The sequence below is a fragment of the Pelodiscus sinensis genome, chromosome 12 (genome assembly GCF_049634645.1).
Source record: "Pelodiscus sinensis isolate JC-2024 chromosome 12, ASM4963464v1, whole genome shotgun sequence".
NCBI classification, from domain to species: Eukaryota; Metazoa; Chordata; order Testudines; family Trionychidae; genus Pelodiscus; species Pelodiscus sinensis.
The window spans coordinates 10,827,845-10,843,731 of NC_134722.1; the positions used below are offsets into that span (position 1 = coordinate 10,827,845).

General features: G+C 43.2%; 2 protein-coding genes across 2 annotated transcripts in view; one reads left to right on the plus strand and one right to left on the minus strand.

Annotated features, from left to right (window-relative positions):
• SDR42E1 (short chain dehydrogenase/reductase family 42E, member 1) overlaps window positions 1-7,695 on the plus strand; it is a 12,529-nt gene extending 4,834 nt beyond the window's left edge. Inside the window, exon 3 of the mRNA XM_006122665.4 lies at window positions 1,005-7,695. Within this exon, the coding sequence (XP_006122727.2) occupies window positions 1,005-2,112 (1,108 nt within the window). The 3' untranslated portion in view covers window positions 2,113-7,695. The remainder of the gene's footprint in view (window positions 1-1,004) is intronic.
• A 144-nt stretch (window positions 7,696-7,839) lies between these two features.
• PLCG2 (phospholipase C gamma 2) overlaps window positions 7,840-15,887 on the minus strand; it is a 99,114-nt gene continuing 91,066 nt past the window's right edge. The window contains exons 32-33 of the mRNA XM_075939997.1: window positions 12,441-12,625; window positions 7,840-10,855 (exon numbers count right to left, since the gene is read on the minus strand). Coding sequence (XP_075796112.1) covers window positions 10,813-10,855; window positions 12,441-12,625 — 228 coding nt within the window. The 3' untranslated portion in view covers window positions 7,840-10,812. The remainder of the gene's footprint in view (window positions 10,856-12,440; window positions 12,626-15,887) is intronic.

Genomic DNA, 15,887 nt, shown 5'->3' on the forward strand with positions numbered 1-15,887 from the left:
GCCGACAAACAGCTGATTAGCTGTTTGTCGGCTCAGCGCGATAGTCTGGACGCGCAGGTGTCGACATCAAAGGTATTTGTCGACCACCCAGGTATACCTCATCCCAGGAGGCATACCTGGGTGGTCGACAAATACCTTTGATGTCGCCACCCGTGCGTCCAGACTATCGCACTGAGCCAACAAACAGCTGATCAGCTGTTTGTCGGCTCAGCGCGGCAGCCATGTAAATTTAAATGAAGCGGCGATTATTTAAATCGCCGCTTCATTTTCCTATGTCTGGTAGCCTAATCTACATGCCTCTGGTGACAGAGGCATGTAGTCTAGACGTACCCATAGTGAAAGACTACATCCAATTCACCAACCGCAATAGGAGTACCTGATTTATCGGGTTAAAGCTGTCAAAAGTGATCACCATGTGATGGGGCCACATCATTCCCTTGTGTACTATTGGCTATGAAGGTGTTGTACTTTAATCACCCCAGAATAGGTAACACTGATTCTTTGGATATGTCTACACTTAAATCAGTGCAGCTAAAGCACTTCCATGATGACATTTCCTATAGAAACAGGAGAGGTTCTCCCATAACCAGGGCTTGACAAATGGCGGCGAAATCCGCTCGCCAGCCTTGCACTGCGCATGCGCAAGACCCGCATTGCGCATGCCTGTGCCACCGGTGAACAGGGCAACCAGCTAAAATCTCCTCGCCCTGGGCAAGCAGATTCAATGCTTTGTCGAGCCCTGCCCATAACTGTAATTATTCCACCTTCCCAAGAGGCATTGATCTAACACCATCTACACAAGGGGTGAAGTCAGCATACCTATGTCTCTTAGGGGATGTGGAAGCAGAAATACAGTGACGTAAGTATTCGATGTAGACCAGCCCTCTGACCAGCAAGAATTCAGCACTGAAAGTGTTTACAAGTTTCTTCTACCCACAGGTGAAATGTTTCATGCACTGTTATGCTGTGTATAGTAGTAATATATGGTCCCTGTCATGTTTTAGTTTAGGTTGTGTCCTATACAAAAAGGGAGTTGACGTGATTCTCTTTGATGTCCTGAAGCCGGTCCAAGCTGTGCCAGAGGGAGTGAAGTTCATACAGGGGAATGTCTGCTGTCTCTCTGAAGTGGAAAAAGCTCTCAGAGATGTAATCTGTGTATTTCATATTGCTTCCTATGGAATGTCAGGGAGGGAGCAACTGAACCGAAAACTTATAGAAGACGTTAATGTGAGAGGAACAGAAAATATTATCTTGGCTTGCAAGAAAGCAGGAGTGTCAAGTCTGGTTTATACAAGTACATACAATGTAGTCTTTGGGGGGCAAGTTATAGAAAATGGGGACGAATCTCTGCCTTATCTTCCACTTCATCTTCATCCCGATCACTACTCCAGGACCAAGTCTTTAGCTGAAATGAAAGTGCTGCAGGCAAATGGCACAGAGCTTGAAGAAGGGAAAGGTGTGTTAAGGACCTGTGCTCTCCGACCAGCTGGAATCTATGGGCCCGGAGAGCGAAGGCATCTTCCAAGAATAGTTAGCTATATTGAGAGGGGCTTGTTTAAATTTGTATATGGAGACCCTCTGAGTTTAGTGGAATTTGTCCACGTAGATAACCTAATTCAAGCTCATATCCTTGCTTCAGAAGCACTCAAAGCCACCAAACGGCACATAGCTGCTGGCCACGCTTATTTCATTTCAGACGGTAGGCCAGTAAACAACTTTGAATTTTTCCGGCCTTTAGTTGAAGGCTTGGGTTACAAATTCCCAACTGTTCGTCTTCCTCTGTCCTTTGTATATTTTTCTGCATTCCTAATTGAAATGATCCATTTTCTTGTAGGCCATCTTTATAATTTTCAGCCTCTCCTCACTCGCACTGAGGTTTACAAAACAGGCGTCACACATTATTTCAGCATGGAAAAGGCCAGGAAAGAGCTAGGATACAAACCTAAGCCATTTAATCTGAGAGAAGTAGTTGAATGGTTTAAGTCCCAAGGACATGGAAAAAAACTCAGAATCTATACTGTAAAACATCTGATTAGGGATGGAGGGTTGATCTTGCTGTTGGTCGCAGTGGTGCTCTCGTGGTTTCCAGCAGCAGTATCATTCTCTGTTTGAAAGATGTTGAACACAGACTTCGGCCTCTTTTTATAGGGTGGTAAAATATGCAAACTACTTGAAAATTAGATCTCATTGAGTTCTCTGAAAAAGTGCATATATGATCACTGTTGAAAATAATTTTCAATTTCAAAAGTTTTGGCATTCCAAAACTATGTTGTAATACGTGCCAAACATTTAGCATTTGTAGGAAATATGTTTTTCAAATCTGCTGAAGAGACTGTTCAATTTAAATTAATTAACAATATTACTGTTTTATAACAAAAGTATGTATACATTTATAATATGCACTGTACATTAAAGTGAGGTTATGCTCTAAAATAATGCCATTGCAGGCTTCCTCATGACTCAGGGACTTCCGTATCAAAGGAGAGGTTTTCTTTTTAACTGAATGTTAAGCTTCTTTCTTATCACAAGAAATAAAAGTTCTGTGGCCAAATTGGACCCTCAGGGACATCTGCAATCCCATTGTATTTTAGTTAGGCGATTAGTGCTTTCAGCAGCTTTTGTGGGTATAGCTGATTGGAAATGGGTGATGCTGATTTGATATGTGATACATAAAAACAGAATCCAGCTCCCATGTTTTGAGGATTGGAGCAAAGGACTGAACAATCCATTTGTGTTATGAGGCTAAATAGGTGAGATCAGTGAATACACGAACAGGATGGAACTGCTGATTACAAATGTGTGCAATCCCTTCTCAAAATACAATTACGTTTACCAGGGAGTCATACACAGGGACTGTGAATATGATTGCAAATGGGATATTGTTTTCCGTTATAGCAGCATGCTGCAAAGTGTATAACAAATTGTGTTAATTGGCCTTTTTCACATTGAGGATTATGTGCATGATCTTTCCTACTAATTATTTCTTTTGAAGTGCACATTATGTGGTCCAGAGGAATTACTGTACCCCTACCCAAAGGAATTATATTCTGAAAAGATCATAAATTGTCCACTCCTATCCTTTGATACAGACAGACCTGATAAAAAATGAGCTGTGATCTAAGACAGAGGAATATACTTGAAGCAGGGGAGGACAATAAGTGACCTGAGGCTGGATGGGCTTCACTAGTTAAAGCATCTGGCAACCCACCAGAAGCTGTTTACCTATGTTATCAGGAACAGCTGCTCGCAACTCCCCTTAGTGACAAATTGCTGTTCCCAGCCAATGGGAGCTGAAGGAAGCAGAGTCCTATTCTGTGCTGCTTCCTTCAGCTCCCATTGGCTAGAAACAGTGATCCGCAGCCACTGGGAGTTGCAAACGGCTGTACCTGTAGATGCACAAGTAAATAAGGCATCTAGTGGCCTCTTGTCGGGCCTGTGGGCCACTTATTGCCCATCCCTTACCTAAAGCTATTTCATGTGTAAATTTACACATGGAATTTTTCCATTAGGATTAACATTAGAAAAGTTAAGGTCTGTCCAAGTGGTAAATCCTTACACATCAGTCAGTTGTGTTATACTAGATCAGATCTACTGCTGATCTTGTTTCATTGTGACAAAGGCAACCATCTACTCTAATAGCCTTTATGGTCACAGGAACAATGAATTAGGTAGTGTGACAGGCTCATCCACTGCCCTGATTATTGGATTGTCTGAAAACAAGTTTGGAAACACAAACCACTAGCTGGTGTCAAGATCTTGCTTAGCAGTTTGTACCACATAGGTTAATTTTGGTAATCTCATGATTTGGTACATTGGCGATAAACAGAAAGCAAGCATGTCGTTAACTTGAAAATCCCTCAGTTTTAACCCTTACAAATAGTCTTCAGGTCTTGCAGCTCTAATAAGAGTTTGATGATTTGCAAACTAACACTGGTGCAGTCACATTTTCATTCAGAGCCAAATTCATCTCTGGTATTGAATTATGTGGAGTAATGTTACAGATGAATTTGACTTGGTGGATTTGCAATTAACCAGTTAGTATTCTTACACAGGACAAAAACTAAAAAAGGAACTAAAAGGGGTGCTTTTATGAGTTAACTGTATTAGATGTGTAATGTCTTATTCTGGATGCGTATGTCTACACTACAGTGTTATTTTGGAATAGCTTATTTTGAAATAACGCATCTACACACAAAATGCAGTTCGAAATAGCACGTCCACACTGAGTGGACTCTGAAATGCATTTATGGCTGGCTGGAACCAGTTCCAACAGAGCACCAGGTCAGGACTTACTGTGTGGGGCTGCTGCTTGAGGCTATCTGAGGTCTGTGCTTAAAGGGACCCTACCCACGTCCCCCCGGACAGCCAGTTCCTTGCTTGCTTGTCTACCTCGATGAGGGACAACAAAGCATTTTGTCTCTGCTTGCTCTGATTGCCCTCACTCGGGACACCACAGTACTTTGCAACATGGAGCCAGAGCTGCCCCTGAGCACTCTGGTGCTTCTCTTGGATGTGTTGCTGTGAGCCTGACTGCACTTTCTGCAGGCTGCCATCCAGGAGGTCCATCGGGGGGCTGTCAGTATCCAGGAGGCCCTGTGGGAGAGCTTCCACCCTGAGGAGCACTAAGCCTCGCTGGTCTCCCCCCCCAGGGGCTTGTGCCTCATTCTTCTCTCACATCCTTCCACTTACCCCTCCCTATCCCCCCTTCCTGAATTAAAATAAAATGCACATATTTTCATGAACACAATCTCTTTATTTAACAAAACTGGAGGGGAGGAAATGAAACTCTGGTGAGACTGGGGAAAGGAGGTGGGAGAGGGGAAAAGAGAGGGTAGGAAAGGGGAAACCTGGGAGGAGAGAGCTGGAAGGGGGAAGCTGCAAGAGGAAGAAGGGGGAGGGGAAGCTCAGGGCTGGGGGTCTTGCCGGACCAACTTGTTTGTCATGGAAACCTGCTCCTGGGTTCGCATGTGGCCTGTGGTGGCCAGGCTAGCAGCTATCCTGCCATAGATGGCCGTGTTCCTCCATCTAGTGTGGAGATCATGGATGTTGGGGGCATTCCCCCCAAACCTGAATAAGGTCCATGAGCTCCGCCCTGGACCAGGAAGGCGCCTGCCTTCTCTGAGCCCTGGCAGGCTCCTGGGAGCTGGCAGACTGCTCCTGGGGAGCGGTGGAGGGTTGGCTGCCAGTGGCTTGCTGGCTCATGCTTTGGGGCCACTGGGTCAGGGGTACTATGGCCAGAGTCTATCCCTTTAAGGGCTCTAGGGAGGGAGAGAGGAAGAGAAGTGTTCTTGGTTGAGGCTGGAGTGGCCACCAGGTCACCTTGGGAAGGTTGGAGGCTCCCTATTTTGAAATAAGTATCTACACGGCACTTATTTCGAAATAGCTATTTCAAATTTGGCGTTATTCCTCGTAGAATGAGGTTTACCAAATTCTAAATAAGTGCTTCGCTATTTCGAATTTATTTCAAAATAGCGGTTTGGCTGTGTAGACATACTCAATCACATTCTGGACCACATTTATATTGTGTAGCAATTATTTTTACCAAGTGCTTGAAGCAGCTCAGCTGTATAGATTTTATCCAACTATAAAAAATGCTTATTTAAAATGAACAAGTTGGTTGAAGTGTTAAGAAAATTATCTTTACTTATTCTTTAGCAGCTGACAACCTCAGTATTAACCAACAGTTAAACACCATTCCATCAACTGCCTTCAACTAACTTATTTTTGTGTTCTATTGTTTTTCAAGCTTTTAAAAAAAGTATTACAATCATTTCCTTAACATGTAGTATCACCCCAAAGGGACTTAATGGTTTTATGAGACACTATGAACATTTTATATTATGAAACCTGGATTTCCACTCAGAGCAGCACTTCTGAGTAGACTATTTTTCAGTTTACTACCCAAGGGAAATACTGACACATTCCAACAGTCACAATTTTCAGAACAATTTTGTTCCTGTCCTTTATGTTGAAAAGTCAAATTCACACTTGGCTTTGTAGCTAAATTTTAAATAATCTCCAGTTTTAAAATTGGAGACCTTAATTCTGATGTTTAAAAGAAATTCCCCAGCAATTTCATTTCTGTTACCACCCAGCTCTATCCTGACAGCCCCAGTTCCTTCTGCCTGGACCACAGAGTTCTACATAAGCTCAGGAATTTTAAGGAGAAGGAGGGTGGCTAGCATGAATACACAGAGACAACTCTTGAACAACAACAATTATAGTCTATAACCTCTCTTCTTCAAGAACCAATGCCCTACTTGGAGATGGTGGCTGACTTCTTAGCTAAATATGGGTTAGAGCATTGCTCTTCCAAACTGGGCATGCAAAGAGCAGCATATAGTGAAAGTGTGCATCAAAGTTGCTCCTTTGCTTATCTCCGCCCAGGGCACCCACCTAAGTCTGGCCACTGAGACTTGATAAGTCCCATGGAATGGGTGCTGGTTTCCCAGCTAAGATGCAACAATGTTCTATACATCTCCTAGTCCATGATCACCATGGTAGAAGACAGCACTGATGCCAGAGTAGTGAAGTAAGTCATACCCTGTATTTGAGGACCTTGGCTCAAAGCCTCTGAGGCAGACAGTGAAAATCTGTGTGTTTATAATGCTTCAATGACAACTTTGCTGGGAACCTCAGGGAGAGGAGCCAACATCTTGAGTGGAAAGTTTAAGCCGTGACATTATTTCTGAGGGGTAAAAGACCTGGATGCCTAGATAAAAATTATGTGCAGCACTGGATCACTTGTAGCAGTTACTTATAAGAGCAGGTCTGAATCACTTCAACTAGATTATTTGCAAAAGTAAGGGCTCTGGGATCTGGTCCAGACTCTTAGTCCAGGATGAGCAGAACAATGAGGAAGATAGTATTTTCCTACGGTGAGGCAAAATGCACACAAATCAAACCAATAAACCACCAGAAGCATAGTGGTGCCTCCAGGAGCCTCTCTCCAATGTCTGACCAGCTTACGGTGCTCAGCTAGACACTGGAGAACTGTGCAGAAGTAAGCAGCATACAAGAGGAATCATTCACTGCTTGCCCACGGAACTCGTCGCTAGCCACTACTCCCTGCAGGTGGAAAGACATGGATCCATGGAATGGCAGATCCTTTAGCTCCCTTCCCCAGCCCATTTTCCTGACAGCCTGCACAGGCAGGAAACACGCCTTCCTAGCCCCCCAAAATAGCCTGCTCATCCATTCCCACAATGAGTTAGCTGTTCATGAGTAATATGGCAAAAATGATGCTGACCTCCTTTTGTACAGCACTTTAAAATGCACCATATAAACTAGCCCATATTAGGTCAGCATGTTCTATAGTCAATAATTGTATAGTCAATAATTCTTCTGTGTTCCAGCTCTTCTTAGTAAATAGAGCAAAGGACTGGTGATAGAAAAGAGAGACACCCTGTTGTTTTCACTTTTCAAAATAAGAAACCTGCAGCTTTTAAATGTTCCCCAAGATCAGCTGCAGGTGTTCCATTTCAAATGTTTTATGACAATCCTTCATATAATCCAGATTTTTTCCTTGTGCAACCAAGTAAAGATAATTAAGGTTATTATTTAACTCACATGATGTTATGCCACAATGTTTCCAAACTGTAGTACATTATTTGTGTTCCCCAGCTGAATTACCAGAAGTACAGCTAGAAATTGAAAAAGAGTCTATTGACATTTTAGAAGTGATACAATTAAAATTAACACACTACTAGAGATTAATTGAGAATTTGGGCAGTTATTTAACCTGTCACAGAAGTAACAGGTATCAATGTAAGTTCAGTGTCAATATGGGACACGCACACAACTTAAATACGCACACAGTTTAAATACACACACTTTTAATGCACATATATACTTATTTATTTAAAAAAATAAATTAAACTTCAATTACCTCCACCCCATTTCCCAGAGAATCGAGTGGGTTTTTACGGACTCTGCTTCTAAAAACAACACAAAACAAAATTTTCCTTCAAAATTGTTCATTAATTTCTAATTACTGAAAAAGTCCCCATATTTTCAACAACACGCTAGATCATTTAATCTAACAATATAACATGATCCCCAAGGAACATTTTCTAAGCATTGGTGGTTTACACACATGGCAGAAATCCTTCTCTCTAGTAGCCCTGGGAGGTGTGTTTGATACCAAGGATTAAGAGCCCAATCCAGAAAAGCACTTCCATTAAATCCATTGGATAACTCATGCTTTAGTTAAGTGTACACTTGGGACCTAAGAATGTTGATTAGAACTAAACAGAAATAGAGTTGGAACTCATCAAAATCAAACTAACAACCTAGGTTGCACATGGAGCAAGTCTGCACTGAATCTAAACCCAAAATTTCAAGCCCAAGTTATGGTTGGTCTGAGTTCCAGCCCAAGCTGCAGCCTCTACAGCTATTTATAGGAAACTAATGTGGGGCTGTGGACCGGGGCTGGAAAGGTTGGACCCAGATGCTATGTAGACATGCCCATAAACACTAGTTACATAGGAGAAGAAAATCTTGGCTCTTGATTGACTAAAATAGTCATGTGATAAGACTCAGTTTCTGAGGAGGTAAACAATATTCCAGTCTGGACAACCCATTGAGATCATACGTGGAAATACTTACATCCTGACTCGATTCACTGATGTCAATAAAAATCTCCTCTCAACTCATGCTACAGACAGAGACCACTGCCTCTTGATTGATTCCAGTGTATTCAATAATGGTTTTTTCTGGATCTCTCTATTCAGCTCTCATTTGCAATGTTAGTTAAAAGAAACTACAACATTAAAATCATGGCCAAAATGAAGACATTTCTAGGTGTGTCTGAGGAAAACATTCAGAATGTATGTACATTTTCAGCTAGCCTCAACCTGGCCTCTAATTTGGCACATACTCTATTCATAGAATTCAAGGCCAGCAGAGGCCATTAAAATAATCTAGTCTGAACTCCTGCATCACCCAGGCTACAGTGATTCCTGCACCACACCCAACAAGATGTAGCTGAACAAAAACTGATCTGTTGGAAGGACTTCCAGCCTTGACTGAAGGACCCCAAGTGACAGAAAATTTACATGAACAGTGGTGTGTGCTCATACAAAGGGGCATTTGTCTGTGTAATTAAGGGAATTGCACTGCAGAAATTTGTTCCCTTGTTTAATGTTTTGGGGTGAACATCAGGATTACCATCCTTCCACGTAGATACAGACTTCACCTCTTGGGTAAACAACATCAGACATATCTCTATCAACAGTATCAAAGTCATGAGAGAAATGCCATGTCTTTATGGAATAACTAAAACCGCAAGGGTGTTCCTTGAACTATCATCTGTGAATGCATAGTGGAATCAATTAAATTAATCTTGAGACAGTATATAAGGAAAAGTGGTGGCATGGAGAGCAAGTGACTCTGAAAACCGCTGAGGCAGTTCACTGTACGATGAATTCTGAACTAAAGTAGGCTTTCAATGATGAGAGATACAGCATTCCCTATGTATCACTTTAAGCTTTGGGCAATTACTTACAAGAAAATAATCTCTTCTGTGCTTATTAAATGCACATTCAAACATAACAGTGCAAAACTCCACTAACATCAAGATAATCTAGTTGTTTCTTATTAATGAATAATGTGCTGCTAACAAGAAGAATCAACGCATATAAAAATTAAGATGTCTGGTCTTTGACACATTATCCAAAGACTGTTCTGCTCTTCTGAGAAACAAATTTTCTGATCTAATAGGGTTTTTTCCCTATCTATATCTTCTTTTGTATATATATCTTCTATGTTCCTACTGTCTCTGTCTGTATTTCTGCACAGTCATGTTAGGGATTAAATATATTTTGGGAAAACAGACTACATTAAAAAAACAAAGCACTGTTTGACATTATCTTGTAAGAAAGTCTGCTAGATTACAGGTGGATAATTTGCAAACAATTCATTTGTATGCAGATTAGCAGCTGGAAGGACTTGAGAAAGGATGTTACACCAAAGTAAATTTAAACACCTTTCCTTTCTAGGAGCAAAGGATAGCTTCTACCTTATGTATTAAAATATTTTCTTTCACTGCCTTGATGGAGCTGATTTACATGACACAAAATAATATCATATTTCTCTTTTCAAAGTTTTTCACATAATCCAACAAATAAACCATCTACAGTCTTGGAATAAATTTGGGTTTTGAAAATTAACTCATTCACTGGTATTAAAAATGTAACAAGAAACATCTATCAGAAGAAAATATAGCATCAACCATCTGTTGCCGAGAATATTTTATATGTGTGGAATACAATCTGCTGTATCTGATGTCACAATCATCTCATAAAAGTGCTTTCACAGCATTTAATAAATTAAACCGATTATCTTTCACTCACAAAGAGTCAGACTATTAAGTTGTGGGCGTGCAAATGGTTGTGAATGCCTGACTTGTGTCCTGTGCACACAAATACTGTAGATATTTTGTAACTGTACTTTCGGTATTTTAAAGGGTAAGTTAAGCCTGCACAAATGCATGCAAGTTGTCTGCACACCACGTAACTTTGAAACACTGACCCTTAGTTTCCTATTTACTCTATGGTTTATGATACCAAATGTAAAGAAGAACTAGAATCTCCAGAAAATCTAGCCTGCACTCTGTGTATAGTTTGTTCAGATGATAAATTAAACAACAATGAAACAAGTTCCTCTTATAACAAGAAAATACCAAGGAAATCCATCTTCCCTCTTCTTAGTAAATTCAGCCTGATGAGACTTTCATCGAGTTGAATGACCAGGGTAAATTAATGTCTCTTCCTGAGTGCCTTCTATAAAGGTGCAGCACAGGGAATAGCTTCTCTAGGAATAGAATTTGCTGTTACTGACTTTCTTCTCCTTCAATCTTCAGGAAAAAAGAAAATTAAAGTCAACAACTTGTGCTAGGTATTCTGAGGGGAAATATAAAAGTAAATTCACTTAACATTGTACAGCAACTAGAGTAACAGCAACTCTGTGTTAAAATGTGAACTCAGTAAAAACATAAATGTATGTAGAGCCCTGCAAAGATACAAAATTTTTATCCACAGCCATATCCACAAAAATGAGCTGCAGATACCCATAGATATCTGTGGATATGGATACCCACAGATATCTGCGTATTGCAGGATTCTAGATATATGGCCCTTCATATGTTCAAAGCTTTGTATACACACCAATAAAGGGCCAAAAAAACATGGACATTCCCACAAAAATGCACACACGAACTACTTTCACAGCACTCTATTTGCAGGAACTTGTAGGAACATCCATTTCCCCTCCATCTTTAAATATTTGGTCCCCAAATATCCCAATTTCCTCACAGTTTGTTACAAGATAAGCATTTCTTGGAGTTTGCTTATAATTATAACAACATATACTTAAAGCACCTTCCATTCAGGGATCTCAAACACACACAACACCCCAAGTATCATCTGTACCTCGGAACACAGAGAGATACTAATACACAGAAGTTATGTAGACTTATGGATAGAGTTCATGAATGTCAACTCCCAGTCCTTTGCTTCTACCACTAGCTCGTAATATTTGCTCAGCTACTTACCCTTAGCTACACCACAGACTCACAATGTGATAGGGAAATGGCAAGCTAGGTCTTCCCTAGTTGAAGGCCAAAAGTGCCTTGCTCCTACTGGACAATCAGCCTGGCTCTGCACTGAGCTGTGGCATTGGTCACTTCTCTGGTTCTAAAGAGACCTGAAAGACTGGCATCTGTTTGGCTGGGAGGAAAGGATTTGATCCCTCTCCTCGCTTTAGGCTAAGGGGTGAGCGTAGATCAATTCAGGATCTCCTCCTACTACAGAAAAGTCCTGTCTCTCTGTACCTAGCCATGACCTGCGGAAAGGCTTAAGGTAAAGGGTCTTTTTCCTTAGGATAGAGTTTGGGTGTTTAACTGGAAATTCCACCTTGTCGCATTTTCATTTGTATTTAGATCAAACCAGAACTATGAGGTTTGACCCCAGGGCAAGGTGGGGTGGATGATGGCCCACACCCCCAGAAGAGGTGGGGCCAAGGGCAGTCAGTCCTTAGCACTGCCTGGGCTACAGCGCTGCTTCCCCCCAGCCATGTGCCAGAGCAGGAGACAGGCTGTGGTGCAGCCCCAGAACTGTTCTGGTCCCACATGTTCTATCTGTTTAACAATGTAGTCTTTATGGTGAGCACTTTATCTGGCTGTTTAATCTGGATGGTAGGGAAGGGTCTAAGCTGCAAAGATTGTGGCATTCAGGGTGTCGTGGGGAACAAAGATTTATTGATGTGTGCTGCTGGAGTCTGGTTCAGTGGCAGCTCAAACTCACTGGAAGGAAGTGTGGCTTCTGGTTCAAGTCAAATGAACTAGAAAGTATAAACCTGATGTCTTTGTGCCATACTGGACCCCTTAAATATGAGAATTATTTTGGGGATTCCCCAGGGAAGATAAAGAGGATTAAACCTACCTCCTGTTGCATGTCTCTTGGTACAGTTGTAATTGGTTCTCATTCACACTGAATTCTTTTAGTAAAGCATCTCTGTTAGGGTTCCTTAAGTTCTGATGGGTGTCATACAAGAACAGCTGGTTGTTCAGTTCTGCTTGGCGCTTCCGAAGCTGCCGACACGATGAATAAAGCTCTTCTTCGCTTTCCTTCAAGAGGAAAAGAACACCAGAAATCAATTCAATGTCTTACACAAGCTATTCTTCCTAGATTTTTTTCTAAGAGGTGGTTTGTAAATTCATTTTTATAACACACATCTGAGGAAAAAAAAACCAGAAAAAAACTGAAAAAAAAGATGACATAAAAATTAGCTTTGTGATCATCACTGTGATCAGCGAGAAATAAATAAATTACAGAGAAAGCATTCCATCGAGTTTTTACATATACTGAAGAAAGAAGGGGAGGAGGCTAGTGTAACGACTGCAGTTATCTTCTAACAGTCTTAAAACACTGGAATGAAATTCTTATTTTCAGGGTTACATCTGATATGCAAACACCACGAAGGACGGGGCTTACTACTAAGTCACATTGCTTTCAGTGGAGTTTCTTATTATATCTGACCTTTTCTGAAACTGACCAGCAGCGGCTGAATCAGGACGCCTGGGGCAGAGCAGCTGGGGTGCTGCCGGGTTGGTCCGTAGCGGCGCTGCGGGACCAACCCGGAAGCCCCCAGCTGCTCTACCACGGGGGTAGGCAAGAAAAGCCTGGTCTGCTCGGGGGGGGGGAGCACTAGCTGCACCTCCCCCCCCCAGCAGACCAGGGAGACAGAGAGCAAAGCCGCGGAGCGCGCCCGCAGCGGGACAGCCCAAGCGCGCCCGGGCTGTCCCGCTGCGGGCGTGCTCCAAGGCTTTGCTCCCCGTCTCCCTGCAGACCAGGGAGACGGGGAGCAAAGCCGCTGGACCCCCCCAGCAGACCAGGGACACCAGAGCAAAGCCGCCCAGGCGGCGGGAGTCCCGCTGCCTGGGCGGCTTTGCTCCAGGGCAAACGAGCAAAGCCGCCCAGGCGGCGGCTTGGCTCGGGTGTCCCAGGTCTGCTGGGGGGGGGGGGTCCAGCGGCTTTGCTGGACCCCCCCAGCAGACCAGGGAGACCGGGAGAAGCTTTTCTCGCCCCGGAGGACACGGGTGGCAACCCGCCGCCCGTGAGCTCCTGGGCGAGAAAAGCCCCGTTCTTAAAAAAGGCGGATCCGACATAAGTTGGATCAACGTAAGTCAGGGACTGCCTGTACCAGCAGAGCATCTGCCCTTTAGGGTATGTCTACACCACTGCCAGGAATGAGCCTCTCTATCCAAGCAGACATATTTGGCTAATAGAATGCAACCTAGTATACTAAAAATAGAAGCAGAGATTGCTGCTCCAGCAAAGACTCAGACTAGCTATGCAAGTTCACATACAGGTGGGCTTGAAGCTTCAACCTGCCACTCAAGCCACTAAGTCCACATTGTTATTTTTAGCACATTAGCCCAGGGGTTTTCAAACTCTGGGTCACGGCTTGAAAGGGCAAACCAACAGTTGACTGTGAGATGCTTTGCTTACCTGTGCCTCCGCAGGTACAGGGGATCACAGCATTCCTGGCCAGTGGGAAGCAATGTCCTGATGTGCACCACTTCCCACAGCTCCCATTGGCCGGGAACAGTGATCCATGTCCAATGGTTGCTGCGATTACCTATAGCTGCAGAGGTGCAGGTAAACAAAGCTAATGGTGTCTCATGGCCAGCTAGTGATTTGCCCTTACATGCTGCAACCCAGAGTCTGAAACCTCTTGCATTAGCCTGAGTCATGCTGTAGCGGGTCTGTCTAATGGGATTGAGAGACTCTGTTTCGGCTGCAGGGTAAAGCCTTTTCTTTTAATTTGTATTTGCATGTCATCTTGTATAAAAAGGGCTGTCAAAACTCTTCAGAAATGAACAGGAAACCACATAACTATTAATGGCCTATTTTAAAACATTATGTAGTTTTCCTTCTTTGTAAGTCTTGAACAGACTGGGATCTTACTTTCCACACTAATATCACAACATCCCACATCAAAAAGAATCATGTGACCAATAAACAGAAGACACTGTGCAGCAGATGTACGAATAATCAAGCCCCTTTTATTCCTCAGCCACTGAATCCCCAGATGCCAAGTTAACAAACTCTAAAATAATGGCAAGTGCTCTGTTACGCACACGCACACACACAGGGCACCCAGGGCTGGGCTAAATGTGGCCCAAGGGCCAGATCTGGCCCACTTAACACTTAGATCTGGCCCATGGACTGTATCTGGTCTCTATTTATATCCTGCTGCTTGTGCCAGCAAATTTCCAGGCAGTGGTTCAGGCAGCAGGATCCTATTTGAATGGCTCAAACTCATGGTTGTGGTGCTACCCCGGTGCTACCCCGGCAAGGGCTGCAAACTCCTTAAATAGCCTCAGCAACCCCGGAAGGCTGCCTGGCAACACAGTAGCAGTGGGGCCAGGAGCTGGCCTTTGCTGTGTTTTTAATTCAAAGCCTATGGTCCCAGACAACACTGGGGGGAGGCTCGTCCCCAACCCCACCTCTTCCACCCCAGACCCTGCCTCTTCCAGGGGTGGAGCCAGCTTGTGACCATGTATCAAATTTCATTAAGTGACCCCCCTGCAAAAATTATTGGCCACCCCTGCACTGTAGCTAAAACCCTGCTGCAGCTCCCTCTTTGAGGACATCAAGGAGCTGAATCACATCCTCTCTGTTCTGCAATACAAATTATGGAATAAAGTAGGGATATAAAAGGGTAACCGATTATCTGATAAACATTGCCTTACCAGAATGCTTACTAGTGTAACCAGTTAACTGGCATCTGGCTGGAGCAGTTCCCAGCCATGTAGTGTCACTGGGTGGGGGGCAGGGCCAGTCCTAACCAATTGGCTCACCTGTAGGATTGCCAGATAGTTGGAAAAAAAAATACCGGACAAAAATTTGTCAAGCAAAAAAAAAAAAAAAAAAAAAAAGGGTGAGGGAGTAACCAGGGAAACCCAGGGCAAGGATTCAGAAGGTCCGGCCGAAATGCGGTCGCAGTCCGCCCCTAAGACTAGCTCTGTCGGCGGCCCCTTGAAAATTGCCTGGGTCACCCACCCCTAAGACTGGCTCTGGTCGGGGGCATTGCTCCAGTTTGGCAGGGCTCACCATGCTGCTGTGACCACAGAGCCATGGGCAGGGGCTGCTCCAGTGGCTCCCTGCCTGCAATGCAGCTAGCCAGTCAACCTGTCAGACATATCGTTTAATCATTTAATATTATTAACCAGTTAACCATATGGTGTAATGGGTTAACATTTTAAAAACAGGATTTTACGTCCCTAGAATAAAGACTCTGATTTTTCAAGACCCATCTCGCCTCCTTCAGCCATAAACATGGACATGCAAATGGCCAATTGCTAATCTTTTAGACATCTACAT